Raw genomic sequence first — 17,223 nt, 5'->3', positions numbered from 1 at the left:
GTTATTTGTTAGTTAATGTATAAAGATGACTGTCATCTGGTGTTGAAGAGATGGTTACACATTTGACCCATTAGTTAAGATGTAACAGCCACCTCACATGGTACCACCTGAGATTTGTATCTGATACAGTGTTGTAAAAGCCATAGTTTCATCCCAGCAGAGGTGACATTATACTTCATTTTGGGACATAGGGAGGCAGCGTGCACTTATAGAAACTGACTTCTTGTAACATGGACAAAATGAAAAGAAAAACATATATATTTTTTATTATTCATATGGAAATACAAAAGATACATGCACTGGTCTTGACATAAATATAGTAAGATCACCATTTTAAAAAATATTTTTAAAAAAAGTAAAATGTAAGCTCATGAGAACCTCCATCGTAACAGCTCCTTTAGTTGGTGGAAAATACCCATGTGCTCAGTAAGTCATGTAAAAACATCATTTTGATCTTATTGTACTTAACAAAGAGAAGTCAAAGCAAAGAAACCACATATATATCACACCACATGAACATGTACTTTGGTCAGTAAAACAAAACAGATAGCATTGCCATGAGGCAAAATGATGCACTCATCACTGATTTTTTGCAGTTGTAGTATGGAGTATGATATATAATATCAAAGCAGCTTTAGTGATCAATGTGGAATAGTCAGTTTAATCAATATATTAAATTGATGGTAGTAAAAGCAATACAATGAAAGCTAGTGGACCAAAGCTGCACAATAATCAGACTGTTTTTATTACTAAATGCCTATTAATTGGGCGTGTGTACCATAGAGTCTGCTTGTCATCTTAAAAGACAGCTTAATCCTACGAGATAAAACCATTCAGGACCACGTTTCCACATTTGCATATTTTCTTACCACAGACAAATTAGCATTTAGTATATAGATACATGTAGCTCTTAAAAATATAATAAAATAACAGGCATGTCAAAATATTGTCACACAAAATATGATAATGAAAAGGCACATATGGGAGTCTTTAGTCGATAATGCATCATTAACTGTAATAACTAAATGAACTACAGCTTAGAAACAAAATGTACAAATATCACAACTCTGCGCCTTATTAAAATTCATTATTCCTCTTGCTTATTCAACTCCTTATACTGAAAAATAAAAAGTCACCTGACGCTAATGATAATTTAACAGTTATTTAAGTTTCAATTCTGAGTCTGGGGTGACACAATAAACTATTTTAAAAATTAGTGTTAATCATAAAAGTGTATAATTATACCCCAATTTAAATTTGATGTGGCTGGGATTATTAGTGTCATTCACCAAGTAAGAATAGCACCTTGGGGCTTCATAAGAAGCTCAAAGTAAATGTATGTACATAAAGTATGCACATAAAACAGGCACCTCTTCAGCACATATGTGTAAAAAATTCACACAATCATATGCATGCACTTCCATGCAAACAGTTAAGATCTGAGAATGCCACAGTGATGATGCATGAAATTAAATCAAGATGAAAAAAAGTTTAAATTTAAAATACATTTTCTCAACTACCTTTACTAAATTAATATGCATTACTTATTCTGTACACATGAAATGGAATAAAAATGATTACGACACACGATGATCTAACATTGATTAAACCCCATCGCAAAATTTACCACAAGTTCTTCCATGACTGATTAAAGTTATTTAAGGTTTGTTTGACAATGAGCATTTCTAAACACAGATATTGAATCACTGTTATGTAACTCTGATTGATGTTAATAACGAGATGTTGATAAGGACATAATACAGAACTCAAACTAGCTGGCTAAAAAAAGAGCCAATAAGTCATAGTCTGCTCTTCTTTGAAGAAAATGGGTTATGGCTCATATAATCATAAAGTCAGGTCAACATTTTTTAACATTAGTCACACTTGAGCAAATCCTTGAGATATACCTGAGCCCACTGCAAGGCACTGTCGTATATCATAGCACCACTGCAGATCTCCTGAACTTCATTACTTCTTTTGGACCGAACCTGACTGCCTAAAATGTTACAATTATTATTTTATATCTGCACACAGTTTCACATGAATACTCCACATACAACTGTAAACCCTGCCCATCTTCCAAATGATGCAGATAAAATGTTGAAAATTTTTTTGAACGTTCATTCTTCAGCAGAGATGCCAACAACATCCATCCAGACACTACGTCCAAGGATTTAAAAAAAAAAAAAAAAAGAAATGGAAAACTTAATCTTTAAAAGCACAAAGAGCCATGACATGTTGGCATTTCCTACAGCCGTAACCCCTTCACTACACCATGAACTGGGTGTATCCCTCAGCGCCTGTGACGATTACATCCATCCAGATCCTCATGGCCTCTGGAGAGGGAGCAACCATGTAGTAGACCCTATCATGAGTCTTAACACTGAAGGTCAGGGAGGGGTTGGGACTCTGAAGGAGAGAAAGAGGAGACAAGGACGAAAAAAGAAGGGAAGGGAGAGGACATAAGTATAGTAGGATGAAACAAAATGCACTGGTCAGATAAATCATACTTTAAGGCTTGACAACATACAGGGTATACAAAGGATGCAAACACATACCTTATGTGCATTCTTCAAGTGATCGTAATACACTTCTTCAATAGCTTGAAAGTAGATGACTCCTTTCAGCTTGACTTCATGCTTGTCTGCAGTAGATATAACAAATAAAAATGAAATGGATAAATATATGTAATGTAATGTAAATATTAGACTCCTTCACTTTATTGTGTTGTAGGCTTAATTTTAAATGAATAAAAAGGCCAAAAGGCCATAGGTCAGGGAGATGACCAACAACCCGACAGTCAGACTAACAAAGTCCTCTGCTGAGATAAAAAAAAGGTCCTTAAAGAATGCCTGCTCCAGAGCACAAGTGACCTGAGACTGAGGCAATGTTTCACCTTTCAGCACAACAACAACCTATAGCAGACAGCCAAGACAACACTGGAGTATTATGGGACAAGTCTCGGACTGTCCTCAATTGGCCCAGCCAAAAACCTAAACTTAAACTCCATAGAAGATCTGTGGAGAGACCTGAAGATGGCAGTTGGCAGATGGCACGGATGCTTCAATTCCAATCTAATGGAGCTTGAGAGGATGTGCCCGGATGAATGGTATGACATGCCAGGTGTGCAAAGCTTGCAGAGACACTCTGAATAACACTCAAGGCTGTAATTGCTGTCAAAGGGGCCTCTACAAAGTACTAAATTAAAGGTATGAATATATTTGTAAATGAGAGATTTCAGTTTCAGATTTTTAATAAATTTGCAGACATTTCTATAAACATGTTTTCACTAAAAAATGGCAGTTTGATCCATTTAATCATGTATATGCCTCTATGTACATGGATGTTCTGTACACATACACTGTGGTCTATGTATCTGTAGCAGTATAATTGTGTCTATGTGTGGCTGCAAGTGTGCGTGCACCTTCTGTCTTACCTGCATAGTAGGAGAGTGTGCGTCGGTTGCGGTCAAAGACAAACCAGCGTTTCTTCCAGGTTTTGATTTTGCCTCCCATCTTGACCAAGTAGCCTCGACAGGTCTTTTCAGAGATGGACAAGTGGAAGCACGTGTCTACGCTGTGGCCCGCTGACTCAATGTGAGCCCGCAAGTCAAAGTCGTCCTTTCTCACTGGCAGATACCGCGTTAATGGCCGGGACTGGATGGAAGAGTAATATGGGTCATTAAAAAGGAGAGAATTGGTTCCAGTAATGATGATGATGTATTTGGAATTTCTTTTGAGTCTATATAATTCATACATGTCATGCAGATGCATACAATATGGTTCTAAGATTCTTTCTTCTACTGCCAACAGTTGTTGGCCCTGGCAAAAGATGATGGACAAGGCTGATACTACGAACCACCAGCATGGTCATGATTGAAACCGTACAGAAAGAGGGAAGTGTACAAGGAATATACAAATTACAGAAACAAGATGAAATGTTTTATCAAAACAGCAAAGGTCATCTCCCTAAAAAGGTAACAACAAGTTGCAAATTTGAGTAAAAGTACAGCATGACACATTTCTTGCTACTGAGACAGTTAACATTTCACTGGTTGAAATAAGGGTCATACAAGTTGAGATGTGTGTTATAGGTGATTAAAACACATGTTGTACCAAAGAATAATCACAGATGGACAAACAATGCTGATACTTTCCAGTCATAACTTTATGCTCCCGTCCTGTTTGTCTCTCTTACCTGTGCCCTTTGTTTCTCTCGCAGTTTCACCTCACGGTCAATGAGTTTTTGGCGCCTGCTCGTCTCCTCCTGTAGCCTTTTCTCCAGTTCCTCCCTTCTTTTCCTCTCCTCCTCCAGTGCCTGCTTTCGCATTTCCATCTCTCGCTCCTTAAGAATAATTACATTGTATGCCAATTTAGGAATTTCTGATGAATTTTACCAGTTAAATAGTGTTCCTGCATCTTTAGGTTTGAGATTAATCACAAAGGAATATTAAAGGACATCATTTTGTGAGCAAACTCATACTGGCTTTTACATATTTGGTCTATCTCTACCATTACTGAACTGTAAAAGGATGGAATCACTGAATTTATGATTTTAACCTTGTGTTCGAGAAGGCGGCTCTTCTCTGCCTGAGCCTCTCGCAGCAGACGCTCCATCTCTTCAAGTTTGGCCACATTTGATGTGCTGGCACTGCAACACACAAACACAGACAACACACATCAGAAAAGAAAAAAGGGGGAAACAACTTTTCTGTACAATCAACAACTTGGCGGACAGTCACGGAAAAACAAACACTCTGATTCTCTGCTGTATCACATTCTATCCTCAGTTTAGACCAGTGTGCCTGCACTAGCTTCAGGTCTCCCAGACTGCAGGTGGTCTACACATGACATGAATTCTTGACTGACATCACAGGGAAGGTATTAGCGTGTTTTTTCTCTCTCTCTCTCTCTCTGAAAGTGAAATTCAAAAATCCCCAGCAACATCATGACTCTTGTCACAGTTGCAATATCTGTCAATGCGACTTTGTCACTGATGGTGTAATATGATTTTTTTGCATTCTACTCAGACCTAATCTGAAGTAACAGAAAGGAGGGAAAAAAAGATTTGGAGGGAGATCATGAAAAGATGAAGAAAAGACTTGAGCAAGCGGAGAAAAGACAGTGTCTCCCTGCTCTCTATTACTTTATCTTTCAGCAGTTTCCTGTTTGATTCTGGATGTGAATATTACCTTAGGTCTGTTGTTTGTTAAGACACTTTATCAGATAGTGAACATGTTCATTATTATTCACTTTCATTATAGAAAAACTACTTAGAGGTGAACATCAGCATGCCGTCCAACTGTCTTACCTCCGTCGATGAGAGGGAACTGCACTCATAGTCATTGTAGACTGGCCCAGTTCAAATCTATTTATTCAATTACTTGATGTATTTTAATTATCTTGCTCCAACATTTGTAACTCCGGAAAGTGGGATGCATTATGGACAAAATGACAAAAAAAAATCCAGTTCTATCATAAAACTACTTTTTAGTCCAGCATTGATCCAAGTTCCAGCACACGTCCTCCAATCCAATCTAAGCCAGTACAACACAATCCAAATGGAGTCACAGAGAGGACCTCAGAGGCAGCCTGTTCCAGGAAAACTTAAAATGCAGAGATCAATCTGCAAATGGTTTGGGTCTGTGCAAAATCTATCTGCAGAAACAAGACCATACCATTCAGAAAAAAAGAGAAGGGGAGACAAAAGACAGATGAAACCACTGTAAAAAAGGAGAGAAGGAAAGCAAGCACACATGGTTTTAGTCCAGATGGGGGGCTGGACCCCCAAATGTACCTCCATACACTCTTACTGGTTTGCACAGTTCATCTGAACCTGAGGGGCTTGACTGTGAACACACACACACACTCTCTCTCTCTCAAACTCAAACACACACACACATACACACACACACACAGCTCCATGTTTTCTGTCTTCCGTAACCTGACCCCAAGAACACTAATCAAGAGTTCCCCTTAACTCATAACACACAAATCCTAGAAGGGACCATGAAAGGCGGGAAACTTCTCCGCACACTTTTTACATTAACTCACTTTCTACTCTTTCCTGTTCTCTGTTGCCGCCCATCCCCTTTCCAGAGTCAGTGTTTCATATTATGTACACAAAGGGACATTTTTGTGTTTTCAATTTTCTGTCTGTCTCTGGTCAGAGTTATGTCTAGCAGCATATACTTGACATAGACATATTCATTTTACATTTAAATCAGATATACAGTCGTTGGATGTGCTACTTTTTTTATGTCTCTGTTACTTCCACACAGCAATACATGTATGAGCACACGTACCTGGAGACGTTATCAGGAGAGCAAGCAGAGATGCTGGTTTCAATGGAGTCGGCACTATCCACACTCATTGTGTCAAAGGCCTGGTTGTCACGGTATCCAAAGGCATCGAGGTAGACGTTGGTCTGAGAAGCTGCTCGAGAGCCAGCCTGACCTGGAAACACAAAGACAAACACACAGAGAGACGAACAACAACTTTAGCAGCAACTAACGTTAGTTACTCTTCTTATTTAAGTATGCACATCTGTGTTGTACCTGTTTGTGTCACGTCCTCTGAGGCAACAGTTTGCCCAGACACCTTTAATTTTGGATCACAATGCCCCGCCACTGTGAGGCACACTCTTATCCATTCAGTGAAAAATATATCCACACCTTAAAGGTTGTAACAACTCCTGTGTCCAAATAGTAGCGCTAACAAGTATGTGCGAAAGAATCCTACTGTAATTTCAACAGTCTAAAGATGTCTGGAAAGAAAAGGAGACATCCTCAGAACTAGAAGCAAGAATGGTGATAACATTACAGTGTAGATACTTTGAAAAGAGACTAACTCAGCCTCTGGGTACAGGAAGAAACACTCAAAAAAATCCTGATACCATCTGCCCCATGCAGTAGACCCACCCATCTGATGAGCCAGATCAAGCGACCAAAGGGACTGAGGGACCACATATATGTGCCAGTATCAGGAAAAAACAGTAGCATGATTACAAGACAAAGCACACAATACTCTGTTTTGTAGAAGTCAGATGATTAAACTGTTGTCAATAGAAGAGTAAAAGTGGTTGATGCTTGTTGCTAATCAACAAATAAGTAAATACACAAGTGAACAGCTGATTTTTTTTTATGATGGGAAATGGCTGGTTGACATTTGTGGTAGGGAGATGACTTATATTAACTTCTAAGTGTCTCTGTTTGACTATAATTTTTGGCTTATGTAGGAATCCAGTGAATAATCACACACACAAACACAATACTCTACATCACTTGATGGAGCAGCCCTCCTCCACTTGCATTCCTCCACTATCTTCACCAACAGATAACACATTTGTTTATCATGCAAAACACAATGAGGTGCACACCCACACACAAAACCTCTAACAGGGATGATGTTACCATATAAGGCATATTTTCATGTACAACCAAGAGATGAGTTTGCTCGTCTACCAACATGCACCAAGTAAATGCGTTTGTGAATGTGTGAGCTAATGGGTGTTGTACAAGTATTGTGGTGTGTGTGTGTGTGTGTGTATGTGCATGCACCTTTTTGCAAGCGTCGAGATTCTGTTTCCTTGCTGGATAACGAGAGAATTCTTGGTAGAATGCTGCCACAACTTGTGCTCTGTACCAGGGGCTGATGGGACTATGAGGAACCAAGAAGAGTCAAACACACTACTATACATGTAGTATATAAATGTTACATATAATTTTAATGTTACTACTTAGTGTAAATTCATATAATATATGATAAAAAGATCCAATTATGTGTCGGATTTGAGAAAACTAGCCTCACATAGACCAAAAAGTATGGCAAGAAATTATTTCTACTGATTTGTGTCAATTATGTATCTAAGTCTGTGTGTGTGTACCTTTGTAGGGAAACTGCGTCCCAGTGTTGCACACATGAAGTGGCGAGTCGTGGTGGGTGTGGCTTTCTTCCTGGGTAATGTGTCACTTAGATGAGATCCACCTTCTTTCTCCGACCTCCTCCTCTCCTCCAGAAAACGGAAATGCTGATCAAACACACACGCACACACCAGAACACAGTTTATTCATTATTGATTATTCATCTTTAACATTCACTCAATCAAAATTAACTAATTAAAATTAAAATTAATCTCCATGATCCAGTTCCATTTTGGGTGATTTATTACTGTCCCACTTTCTTCAAATGTAATGACTTAAAGTCCCTATGAGTGGGTTGCAAAATTTCTAAATTTGGTGCCATCTGGTGGTAGTATTAAGAACCACTGAGGCAAACAAAATTCTTAAAGCAAAATTCCTAAAGCCATATCAAATAATATGCCTATTCATTTAGATTGATTAAGCATGTGAATAAATACAAATTTATTCACGAGGAATAATTCACATTAATTCATATTTACAATTCACATTACCTGCCTGTGTCGGTGATGGTGTTTTTTGACAGGAAGGGGAGGCGGGGGAGAGTCAGGGAGGGGAGAGGGGTCTCGATATGACACCATGTTCTCTGGCCAATGCACAGAGGGTGTTTTGGGGAGGGGGCGGGGATTTAGATGGGAAGAGGAAGAAGAGGAGGAAGAGGAGTGACAGTCGGCAGGAGAGGAGGAATAATAGAGCTTTGGAAAGAAGAAAGGAACATGTCATAAAACTGAAATAGCGCAAAAGAGGAAGGGAAATTAGGAAATATAACACCGGTATTCACACATACACACGTCTCATCATCATCTGCGTCTGTGTGCTAGACTACACATGCAAGCCCTCTAACACACCTCGTCATCCGGTGGTTTGGGGGTGTCGTCGTCGGGGGAGGGGTTTGCCTCGGACTCAGGAGAGGCATTGGCCAGAGCAGGGGCAGGGGCGGGTTTAGGGTCCCCTCTAAGCTGCGAGTAAAGCTCATTGATTTCACTGACTGTGACATAGCCCTGGAAAGTATTGTGGAGAAATGGGGGAGAGAGAAGGGGTGAGGCATAGCATGATGCGAGTCAGCCATATTAAGATGTTATGGAAAATTAGTCGTTAGATTTATGCAGGCTTTGGCAGCAAATTTAGCAGTTTCAAAGCAACAAGTTACTTAGACACAGTACTGTTAACAATGATTAAGTGGTGTGCACAAGACAATCTAAGTATTATCTAAGTCTATCTAAGTATTAATATATGTGAGTACAAGGTGTGCATAGAATTAATGAAGTAAGTCTGCTTCCTAAAATGTGTAACTTTTTTCTCTTCCTGCATTGCAGGTACTGGCAGTCACAACAAGAAACCAAAAGGGGACAAAAAAGCAACCAGAAGGAGAGGAGGAACAAAGGCTAGGAAGAGAGGATTTAAGACAGGTTTAAACAGACTGGACAACCTCTTAACAAGGAACAGACAGGGATAAATTAGTAAAAGAGGACAAAAGTACCTCAGCATTCTTGAGAAAAATAGAGGAAAGGAGGGATGAGAGGTTTCGCAAGTTGATTGAAGGAGAAAAAGTTGTGGCAGAGGTGGTGTCACAGCAATGATCGCTAAAAGACTGACACACATCAGCCAGAGAGGCTGTATCCTAGCAAGCAGAGAAGGAAACCCCAGCCATTAAAAATAATGGAAGGTCCTGTCCACTGTAGGAGTCGTAAGAAGTTCATACAGGAGGATAGTTGCCATTTTCTTGTGTGACAGCTGTCAGTTAAACCTACCTCTCTTAGTGTGAAGCCCCGGCCACCAGTGAGGTCGGCGTGTTTTCCTTCCAGTGTGGCAAGGTTTTCTCTCTCCTAACAGACAGAAAAAAGGAGCAAAGGAAATTAAAAACATTGTTAAAAACAAAAACAACCTTTCATTCATGGGTTTTTATGATCTTTCACATACAGAAGTAAAGAAGGTGACATGCATATGCATGCAAAGATGGATATCCTCCTACCCTTTGCAGCATTGATTCAAGGTTGCTCCTCTCACTCAAGAAGCTCTCCTTCTCGCGCTGAGCCTGCTGGGTAATCTGTGCTGTCTGCTTCTTCAGAGTTAACAGTCGCTCCTGAAGGAAAAGGAAACAAGCTTATTACATACTTCTAGCTTCTCTTTGAAAATTAACCATAGAATTTCTGATTTGCAAATATGTATAAACATTTTACTTGGCAAGATGTAGTTGATATGGCCTTAAAAGAATCAGCATCCACACAAAATATAGTCCACTTTATTTGGTTTAAATTGAGGCCCCCATCCCATTTCTCTGAGATAAAACAAATTTGTTTCCAGCTATATAAAGCTATATAAATGATTCAACTTCAGTAGTAATGCAGATATGGATTGTTTCACCACAAACCAGTGCCTCTTGTTACCTTGCGCGTGACTGTGCTGCGCTGGTAATCTGCAATCTCTCGCAGGAGCTGCTGTGTATGGGTCTCCTTCTCCTCATCCTGCCTGCTCTCTCTCTCCAGCTGCTGAAACTCCAGGTCCTCGAAACGCTTTGTCTCTGCCTCGAGCACCTCACAGTCCTGATGGGGACACACACACAAAAAAATAATGCACAGCGCAAAGGAGTAAATCTATACATTACTAACATAGCCACATATACCTATATAATACAGTGTGCATACAAGTGTTCATAAACACACCTCACATTTATTTTTTTCTTCTTAAAAAAATGCTTAAAAGGTAGTAATGATGATAATTTTGTGATATATGAATCGCTTTTAGGGCTGAATGATGTACAGAAATATCACACTGTGATTATTTGGATTTGTGCAATTGTGATGAATCACAGTTTTAAAGGGGATTTTTAATTTAATTTCACAGAAGAAAAAGGATAAAAATGATGATGTATGAATCATATGAAAATCATTACTTTTGAAATGATTTTGAGAATATTTTAATTATTTGTTCAGCCATAAATGGTGTTTATATATATTTTACAATAAATAAAGTTTTCCAACTGCTCGAAATAAACAAGCAATCATGCATCAACAAGCACCTTCTCATCCCTTCATACACTGACACCAGACTCACAGATCCCTGATGTTTTGTCACAACAGTCATGCAGACTACTACACCGGTGCATAACCAGTGTCTATGTAACAGTGTATGCAACATGTTACATAGTGTAAGCATTTCCCCAAAATATGCATAATTTCAAAGTGCTGTCTCTTTGAATAATCTAAACCATTACATGTCAAAAAGGGGTGAAACCTCAGACCCTGTGTCCAAATGTCAGTTTCTTTTTGCAAAAGCCTATGCCTTGCCATACTTTATACTCTTACAGGCTTAACCTCTCTGAAATAAAGAGATGTGTAGATGTGAAAAACTTAAGAGTTAGACAGTGAGAAAAGAGAGCATGAACCAGGCAAAGATCAAAGCTGGATCTGGGGTGAAGAGCAAGTTAGCTTAAAAAAGAAAATGTGTGCATGTTCACATGCAAGTTCAAGTATGCGAGCATCGCGTCTCTTTCTATTCATGTGTGAGTCTGTTCATGTGAACACCTGTTCATCTATATTGTGTGTTTGGTTGTCATTATACATATGTGCACATATCTGCTTTTGTTCTGGTTTTTTGCTATCAGTGTATGCATGCACATCTGCTGCATTTCCCAGTTATGTTGAGTATTCTTGCTTGTACGCTCGCTGGGTTTACACACTCAAGTACATATCTTCCTGTGCATGTGTGCGTGAGGTGTGAGTGTTTACTGACCCTGGCTAGCTGCTCCTGCAGGGGCTCCTTGGTGGCCTCAGGGCAGCTGTCCAGCTGGGAGCGCTGCTCACACACAATCTGAGCCAACCTCTCTACTCTGCCCCTTTCTGCCTGCAGCAACTCACACGCCTGACATACACACATGAACATACACACCAACGCACACAGATGCCCACACAAGGACATGTATACCATGTACACATTTTGTTCATGTGTACATATAAATACCAAGACACGTGCACACACACAGGACAGAGAGAGGATGGCAGCGTTAGTTGGACTAGGGAGCCACAGTTAATTACTACGGTGACCAAGTAAGCAACATGAGCCTAGAGGGAGGGGAGGGAGGGAAAGCTGGAGAAAATAAAAATCTACCAAGGGGATAAAGAAGTGAAGATGAATTGTGTAAAACATGAAGGCAGGATGATGGCATGAATAGTGACATGAGCTCTGTCTTCTGCCTTTTTTTCTTTGTTTGTTTGAATGGAAATGACTGAGGGGTGAGAAAGGAGAGGAGGGATATAAGAAATGGCAGGGGGTTAACACATTAATGGTCTTCTCTGTAAATACTATACATACATACATACACAGGCGCCCAAAATCTGTACAAGCACTCAACTTCACCTATTCCTCAACAGAGGTTTTGAACTCTTAAGAAAACACATATTGTCTCTCTTTCCCTCTGTCACAACGGGGTTTTACTATGGACACTATTGACTGTAGGGTAAATGAAAAGGGAGGAAAATGATGTGTATAGACCAAAGCTTAGGCACACAAACATACACGGACATACAGTAGCTTCAGACCGTATTTGGTATTCAGACCCCAAGTCAAACATGTTCTTATAAATTTCTGCAATTTAAAATCAAACACTGAAATATCTCATTTACATAATTATTTAAACCCTTAAATCTGATGTAAATTGTTTAGAAATGAATTTTGTTACGGTTATGTTCATTTACTTCCATGATAAAAAAGACTGATCTATATTTAACCTGAGATATTCATTTCAATGTAAATTTTTAAAAGTAATGGCTTTATAAAGTATTCAAACCCCTTCACTTTTTTCACACTTTATTGTGCTGTAGATTTAATTGTAAATTGGTTTACAATTACATCTACAACACAAAAAAATTGTGCAAAAAGTTAAGGGGTCTGAATACTTTCTGAAACCACAGTAAATGCAGACAGACATACACACATGTGCATGTCCCCGACATCAGTGTGTGTAAGATGGGATCACTTGGTGACCGCTATACCCTGGGTAGTATTAGCAGATATATATTTGGACCTGAGACAGCATGAGAAGGATTAACACCTATCAGTTAGACACATGACCCCTAAATATATGAGAGTCTCTGACTGGCTTGTGTATTTTCAATATCACAAACACACACACATTGGGCAGGGAAATACATGCTGCTGGCTAAAAGCCAAGTTTAGTGTACATGATGATATGGCAAAAAGGATTTTAAAACACTTTTTTTTCATTAGTAACAGTGTGTTTCTCCCTGTTGGCAAATACTAATATCACTTACCAGCGTGTCAGAAAAGAAATTCAAGAAAGAGAAGATGCATCATCAAATGGATTAGTCTGTGGATAAAGACTATCTGTATTTCAAGTGTCCTCTTATCTTTTGACCCTTCAGTGTGTCAACAGGCTCTTGGTCTCTGTCAGTCATTATGAATCTCTGAGAAGTATTCCACTCACTCTCACTGTTTTACAATGAAGCGTAGCCTGTTAAATACCTTTTCTTTTTCCTGTTGGGACTTTGTCTCTAGCTCAGCCATCTTGTTGTGAAGCGCTTCCAGAGCATCTTTTTCGTGCTGGAGAGCAGCTAACTCCGACTCCTGCTCAGCCTCCACCAGAGCCCGTTCAACCTCCACCTTGGATTACACACACCAATATGTTAGCCATTTGGATTGATTCTGATTCTCATTTATAAATTCTTTTTTACAAACAGAGCTGATTTCAAAGTCCTGGTTTATCCTTACTTTAACCTCTAATGACACCACTTAGTAATGTGAGCTGTCACTGAATTGAAAACAAATAGAAATCTAGAAAATGAATGATCCTTCTGTCCTCTCTCTACCTCTCGTGCAGATTCCTCCATTTGGTTGTCCAGCTCTTTGATCTTTTTTTCCAGCTCCTCCATGTTGTTTAGCACCTGGATCCTCTCCTCCTCCACATGCCTCACTTCCTCCTCCGAAGGCCTCACATCCGGTCTGCGGCGACGAGCTGCATCATCTAAAGCCTGGTGACGTTATATGTATTTGAAACTTAATCAGAACCAATATTGGGGACTCATGGTAATTAGCTGTGATAATAACCACTGGCATCACAAATTCAATAATGTGGTGACATGAAGTGGAATGAATGCACCAACAGTATTCATAATTAAATCATAGTTAATGAAAGTCTGCTTTTGCCACTTGTTTCCTATTAGACATGTCTGTAAAAAAAAAAAAAATCGAAATGTTTTGCAGTGCTGAAAACTGTTTTTGTTGTGGTGAAGCAGAGCTTCCTTTGGGCAATGAAAATTTCTGTGGTTTTATAGCAAACAAATATGGATGGACACTAGCACACAAACACCCCCCACCACCACACACACACACACACAGACATCAGCTGTCAGTTCTAAATGGTAACACTTGCTCTTCTCTAATCTAATAAATAGGCTGTAAATATCTCACATCTGTGTATGTGAAGGATATGTATGTTGAGACTTTCCATGTATTAAGAGGAGTGATCCTTGTGACTCTCGTGTTTTCCAGAAAGAACAGGGTGCATAAACACTCCCCACAATTAATCCTGTTTAATCTTTAAAGTAGCTGACTTAAATCAAAGGAGCTACACTCGTAGTCTTGTACTTCTTTCATACAGGAGATGCTTGTGATGCTGGATATACATTTATTATGAATTTGATTAGAGAATAATCTCTTGTCATCAGTGTTCAGAGACTCAAGACTGCAACTATGGTTCCAGATACATTACTGCTTAACTACAGAATGACATAGAATATATATAAATACAAAAATAACAACAACAACAACAACAAAAGTTTCAGTTATATTCACTAACTTGTGCGGTCTCTTTCTTGTTTTAATGAGTAATTTAGTCCCCCACTTATCACCAGTGACATCTAATTATAACCTATCCCTAAAAGAAATGCCTGTTCACCAATGCTGAGCAGCATCCAACCCATGTTCAGCCATGTTCAGGCAGAGGGTCATGAGGTTAGACGACACTGGTCAAAGGGATTTTGTTGATGGTAGGTGATGAACTGACTGTTCGGCACTCTACACTTTACATTCTCATTAAATAAATGGAATGCTATTTTTTAAACATGTCTGTATGTTTAAAAGCAGCAAAGTAACTCAACAATAACAAACCTATCTGTGATTATGTGAGTACTTGTGATTATGTGAGTACTCCACGTGTACAAGTGTGTTCACACAAAGTAGACATCTGCATTCTAATTAGCATCCAAATAGATGTCCTATTTTCATACCTCATTGGTCCTCTGTGTACGTGGAGAAGGTGAGGGGGCGAAGCTTCGCAGACTGATGGTGGGGGATTCTGCCCTGTTGTCTCGGTGACCGCTTCTGCGCCTCTGTCGTGACTGTAGATCATCATCATAGTAACCATTCTCCGATCCAGGAGAGGTCATGTGTCCATTCCCTGTTGTTTCAAAAACAGCTGAAAAGTCTGAAAAGACAGATGGCGTGTCGTCATCATCATCGTTCACTTGGAGCTTCTCAAGCTCCTGGTTGATCTTTTGGAGATCTGCCACAGCTGAAGTGGGACTTGTAGCCGTGTCACCGCCATCCCTCTCAGCCTGGCCCAGCTCAGAACACAGAGACAATATAGTCTCTAACCGTTGCCGCTCCTGAGATAAACACACACAAACAAACACATGCATGAGATATAGTAGCAAATGCGTGAGAAAGCCTGAATTTAAGTTTTGTGGTCATTTTTGTTACCAACCCAGTTTTCATGTCTTCACATACATGCATATATGTTTTTAAAATGGTGAAAATGAAATTTAACATTCTGTCACATTCCATACTAGAGAGGGTCACAACAACTCAGCTAAAGCATTATTTACTTCCATCATAAAATCTAATTTCCAGTGCTCAGGTTACCTGAGGAAGCATTGCAGAAATTAGTCCCTCTCGTATCCTTGTTCAGTCCAAAATATACTCAGCATTTTTGTTTCTTGCATGTAACATCCATACACTAGTCTGATATAGCATTTGTATACCCTAAAGAATATTTCCTCACAGTGGGAATTCCTGGAGCAAGAGTTGCCTTTTCCACAGTTTTGCCTGCCCAAACACAACTATATGGGGAGCTACGGAGGCTGCAGAGAGTCAAAATAGTCTCTGGGGGGAGAAGTATGTAAGCCACACAGGAAGCCTGTGTAAGTAATATTAGAAAGGGAAAGAGGGAGGTTATAAAGTAGCATGTGGGACAGAGGTGTGTGTATGTGAGTGACAGAGTGAGAAGAGAGAACGAGTGAGCTAATGAGAAGGTGGACAGCTGTCAACTATGATCGGAAGTGTACACAAGAACAAGCCATGACTCCAAACATAGGAATGTGTCTGTGTGTACTGCCACTAAGGAAACAAGACACTTTCCAGGGAATTGTACTGTAGGAAGGAATCTGAACCAGGTGAAGTTTGGACTGTGAAAGTCTCCAGACAGTCATCTGCCTACTCAGAATCCAGGAAAGAGATATCATACTTATAGCCCCACAAATACAGTATATGATTTATTGTTTAACCCATTATTTTAGAAATTAGACATAAAAAATAGTAATTTAGTCAAATCAACGTTAATAATTCATCACAATGTAATGTGCTCAATAATGTAATCATCATTCATATGTATGTGTTCATGTACACAAACAAACATACACAGTCCATTTAAAGTGTGTAATGTGATCCAAGAGCTGAGACAAAACAAGCTAGTGTCAGTTTGACACCTTGTTCTATTCTAATAGCCACAAGCCTCTGTGGAGCCCTTATAGTAATCAGCTGTCAACTAGAAAGAGGCAGATAAAGAGGGAGACAGAAGACAAGGACAGTGAGTGGTAAAAAAAAAAAAAAAAAAAAAGGAAGAAGATGAAGGGAAGGACAGAGTGTGAGGAAAGGGAGCAAGTTGGGAAATACAAGGGTTGATGTTTTGGCCAAACACATAGTGGACAAAAAAGACAATTAAATATTTTTTGTTTTTTCTGTCCTGCTGTGTTTTTCAGAAGTAAATACAGCAGGATAAGGAAATAAGAGCTACTGAGTCTTTTCTAATGGTAATGGATTTAGTCCTTATACCTTGAGTTTATCTCACTGTCTCTTAGTCTCTTCTTCTCACACTTTTCCTTTATTCCTCATGTTTACTTGTTGCTGCTCCCCTATTAGTAGCAACTATAGGTCTGTTGTCTTAGTTCTGTAAATTTCAAATGACTTACACTACCATTATTTGTACTGGTTGAATGGCCACTTATAGATATGGACTGATGAATGCAATATCCTCAACAAATACTATTTGTGTTTCTCTGCAATTATCCCTA

At 39.3% G+C, this 17,223-nt stretch overlaps 1 protein-coding gene across 4 annotated transcripts in view; it reads right to left on the bottom strand.

Annotated features, from left to right (window-relative positions):
* Positions 1–240: 240 nt before the first annotated feature.
* Positions 241–17,223, bottom strand: part of phldb2b (pleckstrin homology-like domain, family B, member 2b) — a 40,392-nt gene continuing 23,409 nt past the window's right edge. For 2 of the 4 annotated variants that reach the window (XM_018677591.2, XM_018677596.2), the window contains 17 exons: positions 15,163–15,540; positions 13,744–13,905; positions 13,400–13,537; positions 11,651–11,779; positions 10,306–10,461; positions 9,891–10,001; positions 9,670–9,744; positions 8,767–8,919; positions 8,413–8,613; positions 7,885–8,028; positions 7,559–7,658; positions 6,305–6,455; positions 4,560–4,650; positions 4,198–4,344; positions 3,437–3,656; positions 2,559–2,644; positions 241–2,409 (listed from right to left, as the gene is read on the bottom strand). In XM_018677591.2, coding sequence (XP_018533107.1) covers positions 2,269–2,409; positions 2,559–2,644; positions 3,437–3,656; positions 4,198–4,344; positions 4,560–4,650; positions 6,305–6,455; positions 7,559–7,658; positions 7,885–8,028; positions 8,413–8,613; positions 8,767–8,919; positions 9,670–9,744; positions 9,891–10,001; positions 10,306–10,461; positions 11,651–11,779; positions 13,400–13,537; positions 13,744–13,905; positions 15,163–15,540 — 2,583 coding nt within the window. In that variant the 3' untranslated portion in view covers positions 241–2,268. The remainder of the gene's footprint in view (positions 2,410–2,558; positions 2,645–3,436; positions 3,657–4,197; positions 4,345–4,559; positions 4,651–6,304; positions 6,456–7,558; positions 7,659–7,884; positions 8,029–8,412; positions 8,614–8,766; positions 8,920–9,669; positions 9,745–9,890; positions 10,002–10,305; positions 10,462–11,650; positions 11,780–13,399; positions 13,538–13,743; positions 13,906–15,162; positions 15,541–17,223) is intronic. The other 2 variants (XM_018677594.2, XM_018677595.2) reach the window with 2 other exon arrangements.

This window comes from Lates calcarifer, linkage group LG24, assembly GCF_001640805.2.
Source record: "Lates calcarifer isolate ASB-BC8 linkage group LG24, TLL_Latcal_v3, whole genome shotgun sequence".
Classification (NCBI taxonomy): domain Eukaryota; kingdom Metazoa; phylum Chordata; class Actinopteri; family Centropomidae; genus Lates; species Lates calcarifer.
The sequence above is the reverse complement of the archived record's forward strand: the minus strand, read 5'-3'. Positions and strand labels throughout refer to the sequence as shown.